General features: G+C 62.3%; 1 protein-coding gene across 4 annotated transcripts; it reads left to right on the forward strand.

Moving 5' to 3' along the window:
* Window positions 1-24,241, forward strand: MIER2 (MIER family member 2). 4 transcript variants are annotated; one of them, XM_080828498.1, is made up of 15 exons: window positions 1-27; window positions 7,601-7,691; window positions 8,812-8,954; window positions 13,351-13,476; window positions 13,896-14,019; window positions 14,584-14,675; window positions 14,997-15,066; window positions 17,593-17,744; window positions 18,900-18,981; window positions 19,071-19,165; window positions 21,198-21,322; window positions 21,421-21,548; window positions 22,350-22,779; window positions 22,956-22,988; window positions 23,209-24,241. In XM_080828498.1, the coding sequence occupies exons 1-14, from the start codon at window positions 19-21 to the stop codon at window positions 22,957-22,959; spliced, it is 1,671 nt and encodes a 556-aa protein (XP_080684624.1). In that variant the 5' UTR covers window positions 1-18; the 3' UTR covers window positions 22,960-22,988; window positions 23,209-24,241. The 4 variants fall into 4 exon arrangements, with proteins under 4 accessions (XP_080684624.1, XP_080684623.1, XP_080684622.1 ...); XM_080828497.1 differs by having other exon boundaries at window positions 22,956-24,241; XM_080828496.1 differs by lacking the exon at window positions 22,956-22,988.
* The last annotated feature ends 1,310 nt before the right edge of the window (window positions 24,242-25,551 follow it).

The raw sequence follows: 25,551 nt of genomic DNA on the forward strand, positions 1-25,551 counted from the left end.
TCCCGCGCACACACGGCCATGGCGGAGGTGAGTGAGCGGGCCGGGGGAGCCGGCCCCCCGCCCCCGCGCGCCCGCGCTCCCCGCCGCAGGGCCCGGCCGCGTCGCGGCTCCGGGCGCGGAGACCCCCGCCCCGGGGCGCGGAGGCTGGGCCCGGGGCGCCGCGCACGTCGGGGCCCGAGGGGCGCGGAGCTCCGTCGGCGGCCGCCCCCGGCCCCCCCCCCGCCGCCTGCCACATCGCGGGGTGCAGTGCGCATGTGCGGGCGGGGGGCGGGAGCGCGGGGCGGGGTGCGGAGGGGTGCAGAGGGGCGGGGCGGGGCGGGGCGGGCGCGGGCGGGGGCGCGCGCCCCGCCGCCCGGCGGCTCCCGGGGGCCCCGGCCCTGGACCCCCGCCCCCGGCGCGGCCGTCCCCGCGCTCCCGCCAACTTCGCGGAGTGCGCTCCCGGGGCGCGGGGTGGGGGCGCCGCGCCAACCCGCCGGGACCCCGCTCGCGAGCCCCCGCGGTGCCGACTCCGGGCGGACGGAGCCCTGAGCGCAGCGGCCGGGGCGTGGGGGCTTCCTCGGGGCGGCCGGCCGGCCTTACTGCTCGGAGCCCCCCCGGGCCCGGGGAGCAGGCCCGGGACCCCGCACCCGAGACCCTGGGGGCCGGAGTGCTTCGGGAGGCGGAGGGTGCCTGGTCTGCGGGCGCGTGGGGCTCGGGACTGCGACGCGCCGTCGGGCTCACCGGGACCGTCCGGGCAGCTGCGCGTCACGTCAGACCCGGACGGAAAACTTTCACTCCGGGGTGGGTTGCTTTCCCCGGTTTTCTCTTTCCGACTTTGTTGGATAAGACAGGGCGGACTGCTCTCACCTCTTAGGGCCCCGGCGGGAATCGGGGACGGTGCACCTGCCAGGGCCCAGGCACTGGGACTCTTAGGACGTGGCGTTTCAGTCTGGGCTCGCCAAGTTAGGGCCCACAGACTCCGCACGGGGTCCTGCCGAGCCGGGCGAGGCCCCCGAGGCCGGAGAGGACAGGGTCCCCCCCCAGACAGGCACAGCAGGTGCGGGGCGTGTTTTGCATGGTTCCAGAGCTGTGTGTGGGGTTAGGGTTTAGCCCAGCACGGTGGGAATGGCCGTTCTCCCGCACGAGTGAGGGGCGGCAGCAGGTCCTGCATTTGCGCCAAAGAGGGTGTGGGTGTCTGGGTGCAAGGCTAGATCTCAGCAGCCAGTTGTGCTGGGTGGCTGGTTGCAAAGGGTCTTTGGACAGTTCTCCTTCCTTAGGGGGCGTTTAGGGAAGCGGAGGCCTCCTGGGGGTGGTAGCTGACCTGGGAGATCAGAGGCAGAAGCCAGGTGGGTGTGTGGGTGCTCCTGGCTCGGGGGCACGGGGGCGTGTGGAGAGTGCGCTTGCCTGGCTGAGCAGCGGGTTGTGGGTCTTGACTCTGACTTGCTGGGGGGGCAGAGCCCCTGAAGCCTGCAGAGCCAGCCCTCTGCCCAGGGTGTCCCTTTCCCACCTGTTGACTGTGTGTGCTGGTGCCCCGTAGAGTGAATTTGTGTTGGTTTCCCAGGAGAAGGTCCGTGTGTGAACTCCACGTGTGCCTGGCTCTTTTCGAGGCCCGGGGCTCTCGCTGTGAGCACAGATCCCACAGTGCCTGTCCTAAAGGGCCCAAGAGGCTGGTCACTAAAGGGCTGGCAGGTGTGGAGATGTCTGAAGTGATGAGCCACGGTCAGCTTCTGCCCAGGACGCCTGTGGCGGTGCCGGAGCCTCCCATGTTTTGTGACCTTGGGCAGGTGACTCTGTCCACAGCTTTGTGCCCCCATCTCTGAAATGGGAGTGTCCTGGAGGCAGGTGTTCTCTTGACGTCTTGGCCGAGTGTCTGATCCTCAGGAAGTCACTGGTAACGAGCGGTCTCTCACCAGTGAGGACGATGGTTTGTAAGCTGCCAGCAGGTGCCCGAGTTTTCTCATTGCTGGAGTCGCCGTCAGCGCCACGAGGGAAGGCGGGAGAGCTGCGGCGCATTGTCTGCCTCACGGTACCAGTTGAGTGTTTGAAAGGCCGACCGGCACTGTCTTGGTCTTGGACTTAAAGTCCTGCAGGGCTTGCTTTCGTCCTCCCTGGGACCCTTGGCTCAGCGATGGGGTCCCTGCCATCTCCCCTGACACCGCTCTTGGGTTCCCTTGCATTTCGTCCTTGGAGGGACTTCTCTGTCTCATCTCCGTGCTGTGTCTGCCTGCTCCCGCTTGTTTGTTCTCTGTTCTGGTGAGACTAGTGACTCGCGTGGGTGGGGACAGGCAGAACCTGTTTCCCCATTGACGGCGGCGCACCCAGGGCCTGTCTCCTCACCTGGCTCCGCGTAGGTGTTCCGTGGACTGTGGGGCAGCCTTCCGTGGCCCGTGGGGCTCTTCCTTTTAGCTGTCATTGTGTATCGCTGTCAGACTCATGGTGTCAAAACAATGACTGGCCTCACTCAGGCCCCTCACGCCGTGGCCGCCGTGGCCCTTGGTTGCTGGCTGGGGCTGGAGCCGACCCTGGGGAAGGAAGCGTCCCTGCTCACACGTGGCTGGGACCCCTCCCCATGGCCTCTTTGTGTGGCTTGGGCTTCCTCACAGCGTGGCGGCTGGTGACTGTCCCAGACGATACCCGATGGAGACTGAGCTGCATTTTAAGTCACAGGGAGCCCCCTGCCCCAAGTCCCAGGCCCATCTGGGTCCCCAGGGAGGGGGCCCAGAACTCTGCTTCTGGAAGGGGGAGGCATGCCCGCGTCCCAGTGGGAGGAGAGCACGTGGGGGCCGCCATGGCATCGCTGTGGGTTATGCTGGGAAGGGCCGTGGGAGGAGCTGGACGCTGCTGGGGGAGAAGGGCCCTGCATTCCAGTCTCCTAGTGACTGGCCTCCGCATCTGAGCCATTGGGGTCCCACGAGACAGGACTGAAGAGCTCGCTTGTCCTGATCGAGACCTGGGTTCCCCACTCCTCTGGAACCCCGTCTCTACCGTTCCTTTTCTCCTTCCTCCCTTGCTGTTTTTTTTTCCCCTAACCTGAAATTCCTTTAGCCCGCTCCCCATCCTGTTTTTTCTTCCACTTTAGCAAAGTGGGTGGCTTTGGCTCTGCTGGAAACATCCAGAGTGTTCTGAACAGAGGACGTAGAGGGCCTGGGAATCCCACTGTTGAGGGTGGGCTTACGTCTAGAGGTCAGATGTTGGGGCAGGGGAGGGAAGAGAATCATGAAGTCAGTGTTCCTTGGTGAGTTTCGAAGAACCTCGTCACCTGGGAATGAACCTGGAGATCTGAGGCCACTGGGTGCTCCGAGCAGCCCCCCCACCCCGCCCCTGGGGATGGACGGACCCCCCCCACCCCGCCCCTGGGGACGGACGGACCCCCCCCACCCCGCCCCTGGGGACGGACGGACCCCGTCACAGGGTCACAGGGACGCAGCATCCCTGCTGCTCTTCCTGCCCCTCCCAGCTGTTCCTCTGCTCCCCACCCCGCCCCTGGGGACGGACGGACCCCCCCCACCCCGCCCCTGGGGACGGACGGACCCCGTCACAGGGACGCAGCATCCCTGCTGCTCTTCCTGCCCCTCCCAGCTGTTCCTCTGCCCCCCACCCCGCCCCTGGGGACGGACGGACCCCCCCCACCCCACCCCTGGGGACGGACGGACCCCCCCCACCCCCGCCCCTGGGGACGGACGGACCCCCCCCACCCCGCCCCTGGGGACGGACGGACCCCCCACCCCGCCCCTGGGGACGGACGGACCCGGTCACAGGGACACAGCATCCCTGCTGCTCTTCCTGCCCCTCCCAGCTGTTCCTCTGCCCCCCACCCCGCCCCTGGGGACGGACGGACCCCGTCACAGGGACGCAGCATCCCTGCTGCTCTTCCTGCCCCTCCCAGCTGTTCCTCTGCCCCCCACCCCGCCCCTGGGGACGGACGGACCCCGTCACAGGGACGCAGCATCCCTGCTGCTCTTCCTGCCCCTCCCAGCTGTTCCTCTGCCCCCCACCCCGCCCCTGGGGACGGACGGACGCCCCCCACCCCGCCCCTGGGGACGGACGGACCCCCCCCCACCTCGCCCCTGGGGACGGACGGACCCCCCCCCACCCCGCCCCTGGGGACGGACGGACCCCCCCCACCTCGCCCCTGGGGACGGACGGACCCCCCCCACCCCGCCCCTGGGGACGGACGGACCCCCCCCACCCCGCCCCTGGGGACGGACGGACCCCTCACAGGGACGCAGCATCCCTGCTGCTCTTCCTGCCCCTCCAGCTGTTCCTCTGCCCCTGTGCTTGAGCTTCCGTGTCAGATGAGGGCCGCGTCCTCTGCAGACCCTGCCGGGGACCGCAGACTTCCACTCCTGGGGTCCTCCTGTGGGTGGGTCCAGCATGGGAGCAGGGGCAGCTCCCCCTGGACAACAGGCCGTCCAGACTCTGCCCTCCCTCCGTGTCCCCTGTTAGAGCTCTGGTGGCTAGAGACAGAAAGCCTGCCCTGGCTGAGGGGGGGAAGGGAGCCCAGGGAGGCTGCGGATCAGCATTCTGGAGGGTTAGAGAGGGCCTGGGTGATTTCAGAGGACACGTAGGGTGCTGGCCCCGTGGGTGCACACCGTGTGGACTGATGACAGCCCCCCCCCTTCCCTGGGAGACGAGGCTGCCCGCAGCAGACCCCTGTGCTCTCTGTTCCATGCCTTTTTCCAGCCCCTCCTGCTGGGTCCCAGCTCCACACCCCCGACGGGCTCGGCCACCCTGGGGCCGCGCTTCCCAGGACCTGCCTGCTCAGGGCTCCGAGCGGCCTGTGCTCCTGGCAGAGGCGGCGTACACACACACGTGCACACACGCACACGCAGGTACACGTGCATGCACACGCGCACACACACACTCCGAGCGGCCCGTGCTTCTGGCAGAGGCGGCGTACACACACACACACACACGCAGGTACACATGCATGCACACGCACACACACACACTCCGAGCGGCCCGTGCTTCTGGCAGAGGTGGCGTACACACACACACACACACACACACGCAGGTACACATGCATGCACACGCGCACACACACACTCCGAGCGGCCCGTGCTTCTGGCAGAGGCGGCGTACACACACACACACACACACACACGCAGGTACACATGCATGCACACGCGCACACACACACTCCGAGCGGCCCATGCTTCTGGCAGAGGCGGCGTACACACACACACACACACGCAGGTACACATGCATGCACACACACACACACACACACACTCCGAGCGGCCCGTGCTTCTGGCAGAGGCGGCGTACACACACACACACACACACACACGCAGGTATACATGCATGCACACGCACACACACGCATGTGCTCACACTCCTCACACCCCCCAGGGAAGCGGGGGCTCATTCCCACCCGGCTTTGTAGTCCTCGCCTTTGCAGCGTGGTCCTCGTCGGCCTCCGCCGGCCCTGCTTGTGTACCGGTGGCTGGGCTCTGTCTCTCGGCTGCGGGCTGTGCCGTTGTGCAGCGGCGCATCTGCAGAGGGTCTCTGAGTCAGAGCCTGAGAGACGCGGCTTCTGTGCTGTGTGAGCTGGGTTAGCGACCTGATCTCTCTGAGCTATGGCTCCTCGTTTCTCCTGGGAGGAGAAGGATCACACGAGGGCTGGAGGTTCTCTCAAAGATCCAGTGAGGGCATCCTGAGAAAGCCTTCTGCATGTCCCTAAGTTGATTTTATTATTCAGATCTCGTGCGTGTGTGCATGCCTGTGTGCGTGTACGTGCGCGTGTGTACGTGTGTGCACGTACGTGTGCGCGCGTGTGCGCAGGTAGCTTTGCTGAGGTTTATTCGTATGGTTCTCTCGTTCTCGTGTGCAGAGTTCAGTGGTTTTTTCAGCACATTTGGAGCTGTGTGACCATCAGCGGTCACCTTTGGAACATGCCGTGTCCCCAGAGCAGCCCCATTCCATCAGCCATCCCCTCCCCCACCCCCGGCCCCCGCGAGCCCCCTTCCCGTCCGTGGATGAGCCTGATCTGGACGTGCCGCACGCGTGGACTCACACCCCATGTGGCCTCCTGTGTTTGGTTCCCTCCCTGAGCACCGTGGGCTCGGGGTCCGTCCCTAGAGCAGTGCATGGGGGCCTCGCTCCTGCTGGCGGCTGGGGACGCTCATGGTTCTGCTTGTCTTCCTCGGCTGGTAGACATTTGTGTCCTTTCCATCTCTGGCTCTTGTGAAGGTCCCACTGTGGACATCCACGTGAGAGCTTTAGTGGACCCGTGTGTTCCTTCTCCCTTGGACATCCCTCCCCTCCTCGGTTTCCGGGTGGGTGCCCGGGGAGTTAGATTGACAAGGTGCAGATGATCGAGAGAGAGAGAAGTAAGCGCAGTTGGGGGACGCATGTAGCACACGTCCTGCAGGAGCAGCACAGGGCGTAACCCCGGGGGTGGGCAGGGCTCGGGCTCCTGTGGCCATCTCTACAGAAGAGCGGTCCCCATGGACCGAGTGTCATGACGCAGAAGGACTAGGAGTCCGTCTGGGCCCCAGGTCATGGGAAGCTGGATGCGCGGGAGCTGGTGGAAGACCAGGCCGGTCGGTCAGGCGTGTCTGTGCCGGTGAGCTCGGGGCTGAGCTGCTCCCTACCTGGTCTGGGGGCGGGAGGGGGAGGCACCCACTCAGGGACCTACGCCTGCCTTGACGTGGGCCAGGCCGACACAGACACCGTCCTGGGTCTGTCTTTGCTGGGTTGACTTCGTCTCTGAGTGACCTGTGTGCTGGGCTGACCCCTCATGTCTGGCGAGCGGTGGACGTGCTGGGTGGTCCGTCACCGTGCTGGCCTTCTGCGGGGCCGCCGAGCGCCTGCCCGCCTTGCGCTCCCTCCGCTTGGCTTCCTTCCGAGGAACCCTTTTCCGTGTGCTCACCGGCCACCGAGCGTGTCTCTGGAGAAGCGTTTGGACCCTTTTCCCGTTTTGCCTTTCCGTTAGTGAGTCATAGCAGGTCCCTTTCCGTGATCTGCCGACCCCGACTTTTCTCACTTCCTCGTTGACGTCCTTCCTGGGAGAAACGTCTGTTGATGTGCTTCTCCTCTTGTTGCCTGTGCTTTTGGTGCTCTGAGAAACCGTGGCGTGTGTCCAGGGAAACAGGGTTATTCCTGTGTTTTCCTCGAAGAGCTCTGTGGTTTGAGTTCTCACCCTGAAGGTCTTGGGTCCATTCTGAGCTCCCTTGCGTGCAGTGTGAGCAGGCACGCGGACCTCCTGTTGTCCCAGCACCATTTATCAGAGACTGTTCCCTGCGGAGCTGATCTGTCTCCTTGTTGAGATTCAGTCGGACGTAAGACGGTGGGTTTGCTTCTGGGTTCTCAAGTCTGTCCTTTTCACTCATCTGTCCAGCTCCGTGTCAGTGCCACACTGGTCTGATTCCTGTAGCTTTGTAGCACTTTTCAAACCAGGAACTGCTCTACCTCAAGATGGTTTTGGCTTATCTGGGTCCCTTGACTTTTCCTATGAAGTTTGGGATCTGTTTGTCAGTTTCCGCATGGAAGTCAAGGGGGGCTCTCCCCGCTGAGGCCTCTTCCTGGGGCTGCCTGGGCAGTGGGGCTCTGTGCTGTACGTGCTCCCAGGTGTCCTACAGGGACCCGCCGAGCCAACTTTGCTTCTCTTCCTCCACAGGCCTCCTCACTGGAAAGGCAGAGCCCTGGTGTGGCCTCCTGCCTCGCTCACAGCCTGTGCCCTGGGGAGCCCAGCCTGCAGACAGCAGCAGGTACCCTCCATGCCCTTCCCCTCCCCCGCGCAGGGCCACCAGGGCCTCTGTCGTCGTGAGAGACTGCATCTCGCCCAGCTGGGCAGAGCCGGACACGCTGTGCTGGCTCCCAGAGTCCAAGGATGGGTGTGAGCCGAGTGGCCGGGACTCTCCCCTCGTCCTCTGGTGGCGGCAGGACAGCCTAGGAGAGGACCAGAGGGCCTCCGTCCTGGGGTGGCCTGCTGGCCTGACAGGCACTTACCTTAGCCAAGGCAGGAAGATGGGGTTTTGGTGCTGGGTGGGCACTCTTCCTGGGCGCTCTGTACCCCCCGCCCCCCAAGCTGGCCCCTGGCAGCTCCCCCTCCTCCTGTGTGTGGCCCCGGGAGGAGGGAGGAGGCCAGCCTTGGCCTTCATGGCTCCCTGGCCTGGGTGGACAGAGCCCTTGCCACTCCCTTTTGTCTTTGTTTTCCTTAACTGTGACTTACCGAAGACCAGAATGGAGAGAGAGATGAACACATCTGGTTCTTGTGGGAAGACCGATAATCTGGTCACGTCTGCCACCCATTTTGGCCCGTGCAGGGGCTTGTGGCTGGGGCTCTGCTGAGCAGGAGGGAGGACGGGCGCTTGTCAGGCCTGCTGCCCCTGCGGTGGTGTGCGGTGGTGTGCGGGCGCGTCCGTGTTCCCAGAGCTGGAGGCCCCGCCCGACGGGGAGCCGGGTCCTTCTGCTGTTTGGGCCTCGCTGCCCCGGTGCTCGTCTCTGCCTGGTCTATGGGCTCCTCCCTGCACCGCCATAGGCGTCTGCGGTGACGGAGACCCAGGGGCTCCCCGCACGTCCCGCGTGCGTGTGTGCGGTCAGCCGGCCGTGCTCTTCTCTCCACGGTCCCGCTGTTCCTCCCTCGTGACTGCGTGGTGCTGACCAGTGCGCACACACGCACACGGGCAGCCGTGCACACGCACCTCACGCACACACAGCCCTTCCCCTGTGTATGCGTGAGCACACGAGTGCACATGGCCACAGGCTGTGGGGCTTGTCCCTGGTGACGGCCTGGCCACTGGCTTGTCCTCCCCGGCCGTCCCCTGGCCTGTGCGATGGTTGGGGTGCGTGGGGCCAGCAGCTCACACCGGTGCCGTCTCCTTGCAGTGGTGTCCATGGGCTCTGCGGACCATCAGTTCAACCTCGTGGAGATCCTGTCCCAGAACTACGGCCTCCAGGAGCCGTGTGAGCCGGCCGCGGGAGGCCCAGAGAAGCCTGAGGGGGAGCTGGAGAAGGACTTCATCGCCCAGGTACTCAGCTGAGCGGGTCCCTCTGCCCTCGTGTGGGAGGGACTTCCTGGGCCAGACCCCGTTGCTGCCTTTGGTGGAACCAGTCCCCCGGCTGTTCGGATCTCACTGCCTGTGTGTCTGTCTGGGAAGCACGAGGTGCTGTGCTAGGAGCTGAGGTCGTGGGGGGTCAGGCCAGACCCGGTTGTGCCCCTGGGGCTTTAGGGCTCCAGGCATTAAACCCACTGTTCTTTTTTGGCCTCAGAGTCCTCATTATGTTCTTAAAAATTCTTGAGGATTTCAAAGAGCTTTTTAAAGGTTATACAGTAAATGTATTGTTAATAGAAATACCAGATGTTTATGAAAATGAAAAAAAAATCGGGATGATTGGGCGGTGTGGTTGGTGACGTGTCTGAGTCTCGGTTTCGGCTCGGGTCCTGATCTCAGGGTCCTGGGATCAAGCCCCGCATCAGGCTCCCTCCTTAGCAGGGAGCCTGCTTCTCCCTCTGCTTCTGCCCCTCACCCTGCTTTCTCATTTTCTTTCTCTCTGAAATAGATAAATCTTAAAAAAATAAAAAAACAACTTTTCTAAAATAAAAACAGGTTGGGGATGCCTGGGTGGTGTGGTCGGTTTTGAGTGTCTGACTCGTGGTTTCGGCTCAGGTCCTGACCTCGTGGTGGGATCGAGTCCTGTGTCGGGCTTTGCACTCAACGGGGAGTCTGCTTGGGATTCTCTCTCTCCCTCTCCCCCTCTCCCCTGTGTTCTCAGTCTCTGTTATCTCTCTCTGGAGTAAATGAACTATTGGAACTTGATCAAGATCAAAAGCTTTTGCACAGCAAAGGAAACAGTGGACAAAACAAAAAAAACCCCAACGGAATGGGAGAGGATATTTGCAAATGTTTTATCACATAAAGGGCTAGTATCCAAAATCTATAAAGAGCTTAGCAAACTCAACACCCAAAGAACAAATAATCCAATCTAGAAATGGGCAGAGGACATGAACAGGCATTTCTGCAAAGAAGACATCCAGATGGCCAACAGACACATGAAAAAATGCTCCACATCACTCGGCATCAGGGAAATACAAATCAAAACCACGATGAGACACCACCTCACACCAGTCAGAATGGCTAAAATTAACCAGTCAGGAAATGGCAGATGCTGGCGAGGATGCGGAGAGAGGGGAACCCTCCTACACTGCTGGTGGGAATGCAAGCTGGTGCAGCCGCACTGGAAAACAGCATGGAGGTTCCTCAAAAAGCTGAAAATAGAGCTACCCTATGACCCAGCCATGGCACTATAGGTATTTACCCCAAAGATACAAATGTAGTGATCCAAAGGGGCACGTGCACCTGAGTGTTCATAGCAGCAACGTCCACAATAGCCGAACTATGGAAAGAGCTGAGATGCTGTTCAGCAGATGAACGGATAAAGGAGATGCGGTCCATAGCTACAGTGGAATACTATGCAGCCATCAAAACCCCCCAAACCTTGCCATTTGCAAGGATGTGGATGGAACTAGAGGGTATTGTGCAGGTGAAATAAGTCAATCAGAGAAAGATGGTTATCATATGACCTCACTTGTGTGGAGTTTAAGAAACAAAACAGTATCATAGGGGAAGAGAGGATAAAATAAAAATCAGAGAGGGAGGCAAACCATGAGCGACTCTTTAACTCTAGGAAATGAACCGAGGGGTGGGGGGATGGGTTAGCCGAGTGACAAGCACCAAGGAGGCCCATGATGTGGTGGGCAGTGGGCGGTATATGCAGCTGAGGAGTCGTTAAACTCGGTCTCTGAAACTAAAATGCACTATATGTTAACTAAAGTGAGTTTAAATAAAAAAAAGTACTGAAACTGGAGTAAATAAATCTTTAAAAAAAGAAAACCCCAAAACAGGTTGGGGAGAAGAGTGGAATAGCTTTCTATTTCTGTAAATGCAGAAGCAGACGTGAGACCCCAGCTGCTGTCTTTAAGGCAGACACGTTCATCTGTTGTCCTTTTGGTTGAAGTATGAATCTGGCCGTTCCTGGATGAGGGGAGATAGTCACCCACCTTCTAAGACAAGGTGGGTCCACATCCAGTAAGTGGTATGGTGGTTGCAGAGTGCTTTCTGCAGCCGTGTCCTGTGAACTTTCTGGACGTGGTTGCGTTGGAACCCGGTGGTGGTGAACTTGGGGTGGCTCTTCCCCGCGTGTGATCCTGTTACCTCTTGCATGGTGAGAGGTCTGCCCCATACGGGTTCTCCAGCCCACCCTTCTTGCAAACGTAAGCTCACGCTACAAAATCTAGGAAACCACTCGTTAGTACCGTGGATGGGGGGCTTTAAACCACGTAGCCGTGGAGGCCAGCAGTCCGCGTTCATGTCTGGCAGGGCTGTTTCTGCTGAGGGCCCTCTTCTCGGCTTACCCGTGGCTGCCTTCTCTCTGTGTGGCTGGGAGCGAGCACGCTGTCCCGGGTCTCTTCAAGGACCTGACCCTGCTGGATCAGAGGCCCACCCTCACGTCCGGTGGCACTCATTCTTCCTGCAATGTCTGTCTCCAGATACAGTCACATTGGGGTTAGTGGCTTAGCATGTGAATTCTCAGTTCATGGCAATGTCAGCACTGATTTCACCAAACGGGTCTCAGGTGCTGGGAGCTTTTTATGAGCAGTCATCACGGGGCGTCTTCCTAGTCTGGTGCCACGTTATCACTTGGTGCCACTTTGGTTTTATAACCAAAGACAGAAGTCTTCTCTTAGAAAAAAAAGCATTTTGAAAAGTTTAAAATGAATTTAAAACGTCTCAAAATTAACCAAAAACTAAAACTAGCCATGTATTAGTTAAGTACGTCTCCTAGGTTTTCTTCAGATAGAATTTTAAAAAACTGATTAAAATCAGAGAAAGATAAATGCTGTGTCACTCATATGTGGAATTTAAGAAACAAAACAGATGAACATAGGGGAAGGGAAGGAAAAAGAAAGTAAGATGAAGACAGGAGACAAACCATAAGAGACGGCTAACTCCAGGAAACGAGCAGGGTTACCGGCGGGGGAGGGGACAGGGCGAGTGGGGGATGAGCCCTGGGTGTCCTGTGCAGCTGACAGATCTCTGAATTCTACCCCGAAACCAAGGCTACACTATGTGTTAACTAACTTGAATTTAAATTAAAAAAACCAAAACCTGATTAAGAAAGAATATAATTTCCAAGATAAAGGCAGAAACACTGCTGTTCTGTATCAGCTTAAACGATACTGCAGGTTTACCAAGCTCCTGTTGTCGGATCCAGATTTTCCAAAATTAAAGTTTTTTGCTCAAAAGCCTGAGTTTTGCAGTTACAGCAGGCACAGTTGGTCGTCTGGAGGAGACGCCTGTGTGGGGCCAGATAGGAGGCCCGTTGCCCCCGCATCGCCCCCTTCCAGCCCGTGTGTCCTGCGAGAGCGGGGCCGCTGCCCCCGGGACCCTCAGGCACTCTGGGCTGTGGCTGGCCCTCCCCGAGCGCCCCCTTTCCTCACGTGGGAAAGGAGAATGGCGTCTGGAGCGCATGAGTGAGATCCGGAGCGAGGCCCAGGGCCCCTGGGAGGAGGGGATGCTCACCTGGACTGTGGGGTGCTGCGCCACTGGGACTTGCTCCGTCAGCCCGCGCGCAAGCTGGAGAGCTGGAATAATGCTGTCCAGTCCCCGGAGCGTCGCTGCGGAGGGGTCCCAGGCACCCGGCCAGGATCCCTGGGCCCCGTGTTCTCCCCCAGCAGAAGCACAGAGAGCAGGAGGCGTCAGGAACTTCCCTGTCAGTGGGATCCTGTGAAGGTGGGAGGGGCGAGGATGTCGGGGGACTGATGGGGTCCTGCGGGGGAGGACACGGTGCGGCCGGATGGCGCCAGCTCAGGAGGAGAGGAAGGCGATGGTCATGCCCGTCCTCCTTCCCAGTGTGCTTCGTGGGTCCCCGGAGCCTCACCTGTATCTGTGCCCCATGGTGGGCTGCAGCCTCCCTCCTCGTTCAGCTGGGCTGGGGGTGCTGGGGGGCAGGCCCGCCGCGTCTCTGTTGCGTCCGTGTGGCTGGAGACCACTCCCTGCTCGTACTGAGGGCTTCTTTTAACCCGACGTGGCTGTTGGGTTTTACCAGCTGTCCCTTTCTTGTTGGTCAGGACATTGGTCATGTTTCCCTTCTGATGGAGTGACGTCCCGTGTCATGCTGGCTTTGCAGACGTTGAGGCCTTCTCCGTACTGGGGTTAAGCCTGGGCCGGGCCCTGTGGAGTGGGGAGGCCTGCCGTGGCCTTTGAGCCTGGGGACAGGGGGCACAGAGCAGGGCTCTTGGGGAGCAGGTGTCTGGTCCCTGCCTCTCCACGGGGCTGGGGGTCTCTGGATGCAGGACCGGGGTCTGGCTGGGGTGGCTGCTGTGACCTTGAGCAGCCTCTCCTGACACAGCCCTGACCCCCGCAGAGCAGTGACATGCCCCTGGACGAGCTGCTCGCCCTCTACGGCTACGAGGCCTCAGACCCCGTCTCAGAGCGGGAGAGCGAGGGCAGCGACACCACCGCCAACCTCCCAGACATGACCCTGGACAAGGTGAGTGGATGGGGGCAGGGCCGGGAGGACAGGTCAGAGCGGCCTTGGGCTGGGGCTGGGGGAGGGCGGAATGGAGACCAGCGAGGAGGAGGAGGGGGCGGCTCCGCTCTCCGGGTCCCGACGGGGCAGGGGACAGTGGGGCGGGCTTCGTCACCGGAGGGGAAGACCACCTGCTCCATGGGGAGAGCTGGGACTCTCGTTCCCAGCCCGCAAGGCTGGGCTCACAGGGGCCCCTCGCTGGCACCCTGGTGCCCGGCCTCTCCGTTGTCAGAGGGGGAAGGATGGCCCAGACATGCGGGTGTCCGGAGTGGGCCTGTGGTGTCAGTCACCGTGTTTGCGCCGTTACTTGCTGTGACTGTTTTCTTGAACCTGTGGAAACAAACCACAAACAGGTTTTCTTTCTGTTTTTTTGTTAAAAGGAACAGATAGCGAAGGATTTGCTTTCAGGGGAAGAAGAGGAAGAGACCCAGTCGTCAGCCGATGACCTGACTCCATCCGTGACCTCCCATGAGGCCTCCGACCTTTTTCCCAGCCAGAGTGGATGTAGGTGTCTCTCTGCCCTCCCCTTGGCCAGGCGCGGCTCCGGGGCTGCAGGCGGGAGGGGGCCCTGAGCTGCTGGGGGCCACGCACGTGTGCCCAGATGCTTTGCACCCTGAGGGCGCCCTGACCTCAGTCCGAGCTCCCTGGGGCTTGCTGCCTTCCCGGTGACCTGTGAGCGGAGCCATAGGGGCGGTGGCTGACTGAGGAGGGAGTGGGTTGGTTCCTGAAACTGCAGGTCTGTCGGCTCCGGGGCAGTGCCTGGAGGCCATCCTCCCCTTGGCCCTGGCTGCCGGTGCCGCCTGCATGGCTGGCCGCAGAAGGTGCCGAGGCTCAGGACCTGGCGGGGTGGCGACCGCCATGGGGCCGGCCTCCTGAGTCCCCAGTCCCGTGCCCGTTGCACAGTCCTGTCTGGCCAGAGGTGGGCCATGCTCCATCTCAGGAAGGACACAGTGCAGGGGTTGGGGAACGGAGAGTCGGGGGGAGGTAGGGAGATGCCCCAGGGCCCGCTAGCCTGGGTGGGCCACCCAGGGCCATGGGCGCAACTCAGCTGCTCTCCTCTCTTGGAAGCTTGCTTCCTGGCCAATGCAGACGAAGAGCGTGGCTCCCCGACATCGTCCGACACGGAGGAGGACCCCCTTCCTGCCAACAAGTGTAAGAAGGTGAGTGGCTCTGACCCCTGAGCTGGGCTGGGGACTGGGGACTTCCGTAGCAGCTCCGGCCCTGTGCTGTGGCCCGAGCTCCCGTCTTGCGGCCTTTGGGCTGGACCTCAGCAAACTGGGGTCCTCAGGCCTCACCCCGCCTTGCCCCGAGACTGGCCGTACCAGATAGACACTGTCACACCCACCCACGCTCTCCTCTGCCCCTCGTGCTCAGGACCCCAGGACTGGTCTGTGGGCAGATGGCACAGAGGAGCCCTGGGCTCTGGTGGCCACCCTGGGGCCCCCGTCAGCCCAGACTGTCTCGGGCCTTTGCCTTTACAGGAGATCATGGTTGGGCCTCAGTTCCAAGCCGACCTCAGCAGCCTGCAGTTGGACCGCCATGGTGAGAAATGTAAGTGGGGCCTGGTGGTTGTGGGAGACGGGGAGGAGGAGACACGAGAGCCCCATTGGCTGGGAAGGGATTGGCTGCCTGCCTCCGGGAGCATTTCCCAATCCTTGGAGGGAATCTGAGGGGCAGGAGGACCTGGCGGCATCCCCTCCCTGCTCCCTGTCCCTCAGCTTAGCTGTGTGGTCCTGCCGCCAAGTGCAGCCAGCACCCCGGTCCCCTGTCCTCAGCTCCCCTTGCCCCCGGCTCCGTCCACCCTGTCCCGCCCAGGCCCCTGTCCTCACCTCTGCGGGCGCGCTCACCTTTCCCCGCTCGGGTCTTGCCGTGTCTGGGCCTCGTCCCAGGTGTCCTTCAGCGACCGGTGTCCGCCTGCCGTGTGCTGTCCTCAGGTGCTCTGCGTCCCCAACCTGACGTCCCCACCGGAACGCGGAGTGAGGCCTGTTGTCCTTTGAGATAGGCACTGCCATGTTTGCTTCCAGGTGAAGAGATGGGGAGTGAAGTCGTCGGGCTGTTGAGCCGAGTCTTGTTTTCCTGGCCCCACAGGCCCTGCAGGTTGGGGCCGGCACCCCGGGCTCAGGAGTCTCCCAGGATGATTCAGCCGCTGAGACTGGCAGCGAGGGGGGCGGATGGAGGAGACCAGGCCTCCGCAGAGACACGGAGGCCCGGGGCTGGAGGCTGGGACGTGGTCTTGGCGGCACGTGCTTGCTGGGCTGTAAGCGGTGGTGGGGGGAGGCAGGAAGGTGCCGGTCAGCTGGGTCATGGAACCGGGGGGTGAGTCTCTGTGAATTGAGGGCGTGTGACACCCTCCCCCAGGAAAGGGCAGGCGTGCACACTTCCTAGCCGCTCCCTCGAGAGTCTGAGCACGTGCAGACCTTCTGGAGCCCCAGCCTCGGGGCCTCTCCTCTTCCAGGGAATGGCCAGTCCTTGGTCCCGAGGTGTCCGTCTGCCCCCCAGCAGAGGTTAAATCCGTCCGTGTGGCACAGGGGCCTTGTGGTCGTGGTGTGCTGTGTCCTGGAGTGTCCGTTGTGCTGGTGGTTGATAGTACGGGTGTTTCCGTGCGGCTCCGAGTGGGTCCGCGCCCCTCCTAGGATGGGTGCTGCGAGTTGCGGCCCTGTGGGTGCACGTCCCACACACGCTGCGGGGTCTGTAGCTGAGGAGGGGGGTCGCGTTGTGGCTGTAATTGGCGAGTCTCTGGGACCTGGTTGACCAGCCGCTGCAGACGTCCGTTCAGGCCCCTGCCTGAGGCTCTTTCTGCACTCGTAAGTGGGATCGCCTTTCTCTTCCCGATCTGTGGGCGTCCCTCCGGCACTCTGCATCCCGATCTGTGGGCGTCCCTCCGGCACTCTGGACACGAGGCCGCTGTGGGCACCGCTTTCTGGTCGTTAGCGTTTGCTCCGGCCGTGCCGCGTATGTGGGCCGCGAAGGCGTCCTTGCAGAGGCCGTTGCCGCCACCTTCCCCGCCGCGCGCGGCCTCGCTTGCACGTCGAGTGTGTGGTTGGGGCGTGGGTCAGGAGGCCTCTGTCCCCGTGCCAAGTGGCCCGTCGCACGTGCGTATGTTGGGCTTCTGCCCGCTGGTCTCTCGTGGGACCTGGCTGGCCCCGCGCTGTGGTGTTGGAGACGAGGTCTGTGCTCCAGCCTCGGGCCTGGTCGTGCATCCGTACAAGCCGCTCATGAGCTTGTCGGTGGCTCGATTTCGATGAGGGCTGTGCCGAACCGCGAGGTTACTTGTGGGTCGTCCTTAATGGGGACGCCGTCGACCCCTGCAGATACTGTGTGCGGTTCCCCTCCTGAAACCGGTGGTGGTGTTTCTGCCGCAGGCCTGCACGCGCCTCATGGCCCGTCTGTGCTGGTGCGAATGATTTTCAGAAAAATGTCACGTCGGCGGGTCTCTCTTAGTGGAGATGCACTTTGTCGTTTCCGTTGGTCTTGCGCACGGTGAGTTTGCTAGACTCACTTTTCCATGTCAGTGCTTCGTAGGTTCTTTGGCGTTTTCATGTGTGTGTGATCGTGTGACGTGTGAACCATGGCTTGACGTCATTCTTTGCAGTCTTCCCGACTTTGACCTCCTTTCCTGGCCGTGTTGTGCTGGTGACACCTCCCAGACGGAGCGAGAAGAGATGAGCGACTGCATTGGCTTGTTCCCAGACTTGGGGGATATGTCCGTGTCCCACGTAGCACGTCCTTGGCTGTAGGCCGCTCCGGGTGCCCTTTATTGGGTGAGGGTGCTCCCTTCTGCCGGCGGCGGACACCCGAGCGCTCCTTTGTGCTCCGGGGCTGCTTGTTTTCTTCTCCTTCACCCTCGTGCCTATGGGCTTCCAGACCCTAAACCAGGCCTGGGTTCTGGGGTGGACGATGCTGCCTGGGCGCGCAGTGCCGTCATCGGTGGTCTGGGTGTGGCCCTTCTCTGCTGCGCGGGAACCAGGCGGGGCCCCCGGGAGTGTCCTGGCGGGCGCTCCTGACACAGCTGTCCCGGGGGGAGCGGGAGAGCCCCAGGCGTGCCCGTGGCGTGACCGCGGCCCTCCCTGTCCACAGTCCATGAGAATGATGACCAGCTTCTCTGGGACCCCAACGTCCTTCCTGAGAGGGAGGTGGAGGAGTTCCTGTACCGGGCGGTGAAACGGAGGTGGCACGAGATGGCGGGGTCGCAGCTCCCAGAGGGAGAAGCGGTGAAAGACAGTGAGCAGGTGGGGCTGTCGCCCGGGTGCACAGCGCCGGAGCGTCCTGAGTTGAAGGGCAACGGCTCAGGTGTCTGTGGGGACCGTGCAGGGGCGGGAGGGGAGGGGGTCAGGCATGAAGGCATGGGGAATGGCAGGGCCACCCCAGGAGGGCAGTGGGGAGGACTGCCGTGAAGGTCCTGCCCAGCGGTCATGTGATGGTGGCAAGTGCAAATGAGAAATCCTCATTGTGGGGGAAGTGATGGTATGAGCACCCCAGTGTCCCCACTCCGAGACTGGTGTGAACCCTCCCGACATTGCCGCCCCCGAGAGTGGTGTGAACCCTCCTGACGTCCCAGCCCAACAGTGGTGTGAACCCTCCCACCGTCCTCACCCTGAGAGTGGTGAGAACCCTCCCGACATCCCGTCCCGGCAGTGGTGTGAACCCTCTCGACATCCTTGCTCCTGGGAATGGTGTGAACCCTCCCAACGTCTTCACCCGAGACTGGTGTGAACCCTCCCGACGTCCCAGCCTGACAGTAGTGTGAACCCTCCTGATGTCCCCACCCCCGAGACTTGTGTGACCCTCCCGACTTCACCACCCCTGAGACTGGTGTTAATCCTCCTGACATCTCCACCCCTGAGACTGGTGTGACCCCTCTTGAGGGGTCCTCACCCGAAACTGGTGTGAACCCTCCCAACGTCTTCCCCGTAAGAGTGGTGTGAACCCTCCTGGCATCCCCGCCGGACAGTGGTGTGAACCCTAACCCGACATCCCCACTCTGGGACTTGTGTGAACCCTCCCGACGTCCTTACCCCTGAGACTGTTGTGAACCCTCCTGATGTCCTCAGCTCGAGAGTGGTGTGAACCCTCCCGACGTCCCAGCCCGACAGTGCTGTGAACCCTCTCGTCCCAGCCTGACAGTGGTGTGAACCCTCTCGACTTTCCCGCCTGAGTGCTGTGAACCTTCCCGATGTCCCCGTCCCTAAGATTGGCTTGAATGCCCCCATCCCCGCCCCTGTGGTGTGACCGCCCTGTGACATCCCTGTCTCTGGAGGGTGCTGTGACTGCCCCCTGGTGTCCCTGCCCCACAGGGTCGTGTGAACACCTCTGGCTGTTTTTCTGGGGTGGGTGGGGTGGGTGGGGTGAGGTGAACAGGCGGGAAGTCTGTGGCTTCTCCTCAGGCGCTCTATGAGCTGGTGAAATGCAATTTCAACGCAGAGGAGGCCCTGCGGAGATTGCGGTTCAACGTGAAGGTGATCCGAGGTGAGCGTGTGGCCGCGGCCCTCCCTGCCCTTCGCTGTCACCGTGTCCTGGCTGCCGCTGATGCCACGGTGCTCTGCCTCTGCTTGCAGATGGGTTCTGTGCTTGGAGCGAGGAGGAGTGCAGGAACTTTGAGCATGGCTTCCGAGTGCACGGGAAGAACTTCCACCTGATCCAGGCCAACAAGGTGAGGACACCGCCCTCTCTCCTCCCGCCAGGTCTCCCAGGGGCGCTTTGGGGCTGGGAGGGGTTCAGGAGACCAGGCACCCGTCACCCCCCACAGTGGGTGCAGCTCACCTTGCCGGCTTCAGGGCAGGCTCCCTGGAGCCATGGCCGAGCCCCAGTGCCCACCTCTACTCTCCACACACACCTCGATGTCTTGTTCTGGTCTCTGCTGATGCCTGCTGGGCCATCTTCCCGTCCCCAAAGCCAAGGCTCCAGACGCTGCTTTGGGGTGAATGTCAGTAGTCTTTTCTGTTTGAGGTCCGTTGGCCTGGCTTGGCTATCTCCTTGGCGCAGGGCCGACCCCTTAACCGTGACCCTACTCGCAGCCCCGATCTCCTGATTTCCTCAAAGGACACGGTCCTTCTGCCGTCTGCTGCAGACGATGACAGGGGGCGCTGCTGACCGCAGGTGCTCCTGCCTTACCCTAGGCCTGGGTCACCGTCGGCATCTGCACGTCCCACGGTGAGGCCGTTTGCCTGTGGCTCCGTGCATGATGCCCAGCGCCCTGGCCCCTCAGCTCTGCATTCTGGGACGCGTGCCTGGCGTGTTCCTGTGGCTCTGTCTCAGTTTCTCTCCGTCCATCTCCCTGGGGCTCCCCCACCACACCTTTCCTCTCATCCTGTCCTTCTGGGGTCCGTGGCTCCTTCTCACAGCTCCGGGCAGTGTAGGGAGTCGGGAAGGCCCTGGCAGAAAGTGGGCTCACGTGTGGGCCTCAGTGGCTTCTCCCAGGAGCTTGGGGGTGATGGAGGGGCCTGCTTGGGGCTGCTATGGGGATGGACCATGCTCAGCAGCCTGGGCCCAGCGCGGCGTTGGCTCCGTGCCTCGTGGCCTGACGTGGTTCCCTGTGCGCTGTTTCCGCCACGGCCCTAGCCACTTCCGTGTCATTGGCACAGTGCCTTTGTTCCCCTCGTGCCCACCCACCCTGGTGATGGCTGTGGCCTCCCTGTCCATGCATTTCAGGCTCTGCTGGAGCCAGCCCCGGGGAGACCACGGAGGACTGGACTCCGGCAGGACATGTGTGCTGAGGGGGCTCACCGAGCAGATAGATCACATGTGGGCCTGTGCCTGCTGCTCTCCAGGCCCTCCCTGGGCCCCAGTGTCCCGTCCCTCATCCTGGCAAACAGTGCGGGGACTCCTGTGCCGTTGCCGGCTGGGTGTGGGGAGAACCTCCAAAGTGGGAAGATGCCCCAAATCATTAGATTTCTCCGAGCTTTTTCTGATTGAAGTGGAGTTGGCACACAGGTCCCGTTCGTGTCAGAACTGCACCAGGTGCGCGGGGTCGGGCTGGATGGCTCCCCGTGTCAGCAGGCAGCACGATGGGTGTGGTCACCTCCTGTGGCGGTTGACACTGTCACAGAGTCACGGAGCGTGTTCCCTGGGGTGGTCATTGGGTCTCTGTGATTTATCTTCCACCCTAGGAGGTTTGGCATTTGGGGTCCGGCTGCACGCTGGGCACATGCTTGTGGCCCCTTTTCCAGGGTACTTTACGCATGAGGAATTTTTTGGGTTTTCTGTGTCGTGGTGTAAATACGATCTTGAGTTGGGTTCCCAGAAGCATAGTGTGTCCTCTGACGGCTTGTGTGCCCTTGTGAACAACTCTCCCGCAGACTGTCAGTGCGAAGCGTGGGCTCACACGCTGTCCCCTCTGGGCAGGGGGTCTGTCCCGGGGTCTGCACCAGGGGTTGTCTCTCCCCGTCTGCTGCCTGTGAGGGGCGGGGTGATGCCGCTGTCTCTGGGACCTTGTGGTCGGGGGCGAGGAAGGTGGATACCGGACACGTGGACCTGAAGTGAAGGACAGGGTGCTAGGTCCACGCCAGTAGGTGGGGGGGCCTTTGAGACGGGTGCCGTCCTGCTTTAGGCGAGGGGATGTGCCTCAGGCGGGTTGGGAGCCGGTGGCGGGGGCTGTAGGCGGAGTCTTGATTTGACCAAGCGTGGTGGTGCTGGGACCATCTCCACTTGTCTGGGGCCGAGGTGACGCATCTCCCATCCCGCAGGTGCGCACACGGTCTGTGGGTGAGTGTGTGGAGTACTACTACCTGTGGAAGAAATCGGAGCGCTACGACTACTTCTCCCAGCAGACGAGGCTAGGCCGGAGGAAATACGGCCCGTCGGGAGCCACGTGCGTGCGGCGGGCTCCCAGGGCCCCGGGGTGGGGAGGGTGGGGAGGGTGGGCGTCCCGGGCAGGTGTCTCCCCTTCACATTGCGCTCTCCCCACAGGGATGCAGAGCAGGACCTGGACAGCAGTGACCCTGATGGCACTGGCCGCCCCCGCTCCTCGCCACCCCTGCCCCCTGCAGCTGACGGCCTGGGCTCCGAGCAGGACCCCTTGGCACGGATGCACACAGGTGAGAATATGGGGCAGGTCCCTGCCCGTGGGGGTATCCTCTTCTCCTTGGTACCCTCATCTGGGCCCCTGGGCTCTACCCCAGAGAGTGGTCCATGCGGTGTCATACGTGAGTGGCCACGAGGACTTGCTGGCTTGTTGCGTGACAGGGTACTCCATGTGTCCTGTGGCCCTGGGGGCCACGTGGGAGGGCACGGGGGTGTCAGAGGCTCCCTGGCATCTGGGTTCAGGACCACACGGGAGCAAGACAGGGCCGGCTCGGGACTGGAGTTTGTGCCCTTGAGCACGGAGGTAAGCCTGAGGACCGCAGCTCTGAGTCTGCCGCACGCTCGGGTTTAGATTGTGCCGGAATCTGGTCAGCTCAGCGATTTGCTTAAAGGGGGCAGCCCCCACCTACTTCTGGCTTTGCTTAGCGCACGTGCGTGCGTACAGAAGTGTCTGACGTTTCACATTCACGTGCATTTTGCCTTCAGGCTTCTCTTACTCTCTTTTGTTTGAATTTCTTTGAACCTGCTGCCTTCTGGTCAAGATAGCCTCCCAGTTTGGGGCCGTTAGCCTAGGCGCACTGTGTCTGTATGACAGGTTTCCTCTGTGTGTGTGTGATGCCTGGCGATGGCACCTCCGTGTGGAGGGTCCGCAGGCTTGGCCGGACCTGTAGAGGTCGGGTTGGAGCCCGGTGTCGGTGGCAGCCTGAAGGCATGAGTGTGATTTTAGCCGGGAACGCTTCATTGGGATGGCTGGGTCCCCGGGGAGCTGGCGTGGGTGCTCTGGGGGCCTTGCCTCAGCTATGTTCTCCTCGCAGAGCTGCTCAGTGTGGCCAGCGTGGCCAGCAGTGTCGGTGAGCCTGGGGAGAGTTCCGACAGCCTCCCGCCCTCGGATCCGGGGCCGTGTCCGTTCCAGCAGCTGGCAGCGCCCCCAGCCATGCCCCTGCCCAGGCGGCCCCCCGGCCTGGTGGAGCCAGCCTTCTACCCCCCGGCCACGGCGCCTCCGGAGCCTGGCAGCAGCCCGAGACTGGCTGTGGACTTGGCCCTGCCTGGGGCCCTCCCTGAGGAGCTGCCCCTCATCGCCAGCCGCGTGGATGTGAACAGAGAGGCCGAGGAGGTTGTCGCTCCTGCCCAGGTGGCCTTGTCTGTCACCGAGTTTGGACTCATCGGCATTGGGGACGTGAATCCCTTCCTGGCCGCCCACCCAGCGTGCCCAGCCCCCGGGCTGCACTCGGAGCCCCTGTCACAGTGAGTGCGGCCCCTGCCCTGGGTCCCCCTGCCCCGGGTCCCCGTCAGCCTCGGGCTGCTCTGTGGAGAGGGGAGGGCTGTGCCCCGAGGATGGCTTGGCCACATGGAGCAGCCTCGGTTGGTTTCTTTACTTTTATTTTCTACTTTTAATTTGGCTTATTTATTTTTTTGACTAGGTAATACATTCATATGGTTCAAAATCCAAAAAGGTACAAATGGGGCCAGTGCCAGGCTCCTCCCACCCCTGTGCCCACCACCAGCCCTCCCCAGGCGCCCAGGACAGCGCTGCCTCCGGGGAGCTTGTCCACCAGCACTAGCGAAGACACGGTCCGCTGGGGGGGCGAGGTCGGGGGCCACGGCTTCAGCCTACGGCACCCAGGCTGTGCCGTCCGTGGGACCGCACTGACCCTTTCTCGGTCTCTCCTGCAGCTGTAACGTGATGACCTGTTGATCCCTGGCCGCAGGCGGGCGTGCGTGGCCCGGACTGGACGTGGGGCCACCGCGGGGCCTGCCTCCGCCAGTCTTCCCGACCCTTCCCTTCCTCGTGGGCCTCGGGTAGCGCCTCCTCTGCTCCAGAACGCAGCAAGGACATGGCGTGCGGCGGCCGGGCCTGCCCTGCCCTCACACACAGCCTGGCGCCCTCGGTGCCCGGCCCCACTGTCCGTGCTGTCCAGGCTGCTGCCCCCGGCGCGGTACCCGGTGGGCGGCCAGAGGCGGAGGGCCCGGCCCCGTGTAGCCAGCAGAGGCGAGGACGGTGTCCCTGCTCCCTTGGGGAGGTGGGGAGATGGGGCAGGGCGCTGCCCCCACCAGCAGCCTCCGCCCGGGCGCCCTCAGCACTCCGCTTGGCTCCGTCTCCCTGCCTCTGGCGGGGTCATGGGCTGCCCCAGCCCGGGGGTCGTGGGCAGCTGCTACTCGGTGCCAAACCCCGTGGGGCACAGAGCCATATACCTCGACGTCGGCCGCGCCCGCCCTAGACCTCCACCCTGCTCTCCACTTCAGGAAACGCCGCACTTTACGCCCCGCCACCCCCCCCCCCCCCGCCTCCTTCTCTCCAGCCCGGAGCAGCCTCGGGTGTGGGGGTGAGGAGACAGGTGACCTACATCCCCCTTGGTACCAAGGCACCGTTGCCTGCAGCCCCGAGGGGCTGGCTCCAGTCCGTTCCCCTGACCCTGTGGGTCGTTCTTCTGTTGAAGCTCCCCAGCACGATGGTTTGGGGTCCTGGTCCTTCTCTTTCCCAGCTTCCCCCGTTTTATTTATGTTTCTGTTTACAAATTGGAGTGGGGTCCTCCACGGGGCCAGGGCAGCGCTCCCCAACCCCGGTGTCGCCAGGAGAGGGTTTTGGATCGAGCCCGTCTGCAGAGTTGGCTTCGACCTTCCCTCACCCCACCAAGGACCACACTGTGAAGTGAGAACTGCCTTGAATTCCTTGCTGTTTTATTTATTAAACTTGATTTGAAACCCATGGGTGCCTCGTGGTAGATGGGGAGGACGGGGTGTGAGGAGGTGCTGGGGGCCGGTCACTTGGTGGACCCTGTGATCTGGGCTGAGTCGTGGCCGAGGTGGCACAGGGCTGTAGGGGGCTGGTCATGATGCTGCTTTGACGTGAGGCGGGCCAAACCACAGCCAGTGCAGGCGCCGGGAGAGCCCTGGGTCCCATGGATGGGGCCCAGGGTAGAGGCTCCCACCGCCTGCGGCCCCGCCAGCGCTCGCCGGCGTCCGTGGCGGGAGCTCTTCCGTGGCCGTGGCTTTTGAAGATGGCTGTGTGCGCCTGGTCCTCGCTTCTCCCCGGGGCTGCGGGGCCACGGCCGAACTGGTTTGTCCCTGGGTGGCTCCACGGCCGCCGTGTTCCTGCTCTCCTGGCCGGAGAAGACCCCGCTCTTACATGTGTTGTTTGTCTTAGGGTTGTTGGATCGAGGACTCCTGGTTGATGTTTGGTCCGGTGTCTGTTGTGTTTGTGGGGGGCAGGGCGGGTCTGTCCCCAAGGGTAGGCAGGTTGGTACGGAGCCCCTTGTGCCTTTCCTGAGGCATCCTGGCTGCCGTTGTCCCAACGTGTCTGCTGCCCCTAGTGTCCAGCTGCCCAAGGGGATGCCAGTCTGACGTGCGCCCGTCCCCCACATTCTCTTACTCACTCCTGGTATATTTTGGTTCTAGTATGTGTACTTGGCTTTTTCCATTTCTCTACTGAAATTCTTCATTTTCCACCTTTTCCTGTAGACACTTTACCTGAATCTTTGCTCTTTTTGCCTGGGGGTCATTTCTGGATACTTCTCTTGACTGTTTCCTCTGGATGGTGGGTCCCCCTTTCTCTGGTTTTGCTGGCTGTTGTAAACGAGTCATTTTCCTCGTGTTGATGCGCACACACGAGGCCCCGGCCGGGCCGTCCCGTGACTGTGGCTGCTTCTGGCTCCCTTGTGCTGAGGCGGCAGCTGTGGCACCAGAAGCTGCAGCTTGCCTGTGCCCTCCCCGGGAAGCACGGGCCTTTCCCAGCAGCTCCAGCGGGAGCCCTGGAGTGAGACTTGTGCCTGGGACCGAATGAGTGACCTGCCAGGCCTGGGTCAGCTGCCCACCTGCAGGTGCAGAACCTGCCTCCCTGGGAGGGGACCAGCCGCCAGGGTGGTGGGGGGACGAGAACAGGGAGCGTGGGAGCGGCAGCTGGGTCCGCAGGAGTGCGGAGGTCTCGGGCCGTGTAGGGCAGATGATGGGAGGTGTGTTTGGGAAGAAGGAGCGGAGTTGTGCTGTAGGGAGACTGGCGGGGGCTGGACATGGCGGGGT

Source organism: Martes martes, assembly GCF_963455335.1.
Source record: "Martes martes genome assembly, chromosome: 1".
NCBI lineage: Eukaryota > Metazoa > Chordata > Mammalia > Carnivora > Mustelidae > Martes > Martes martes.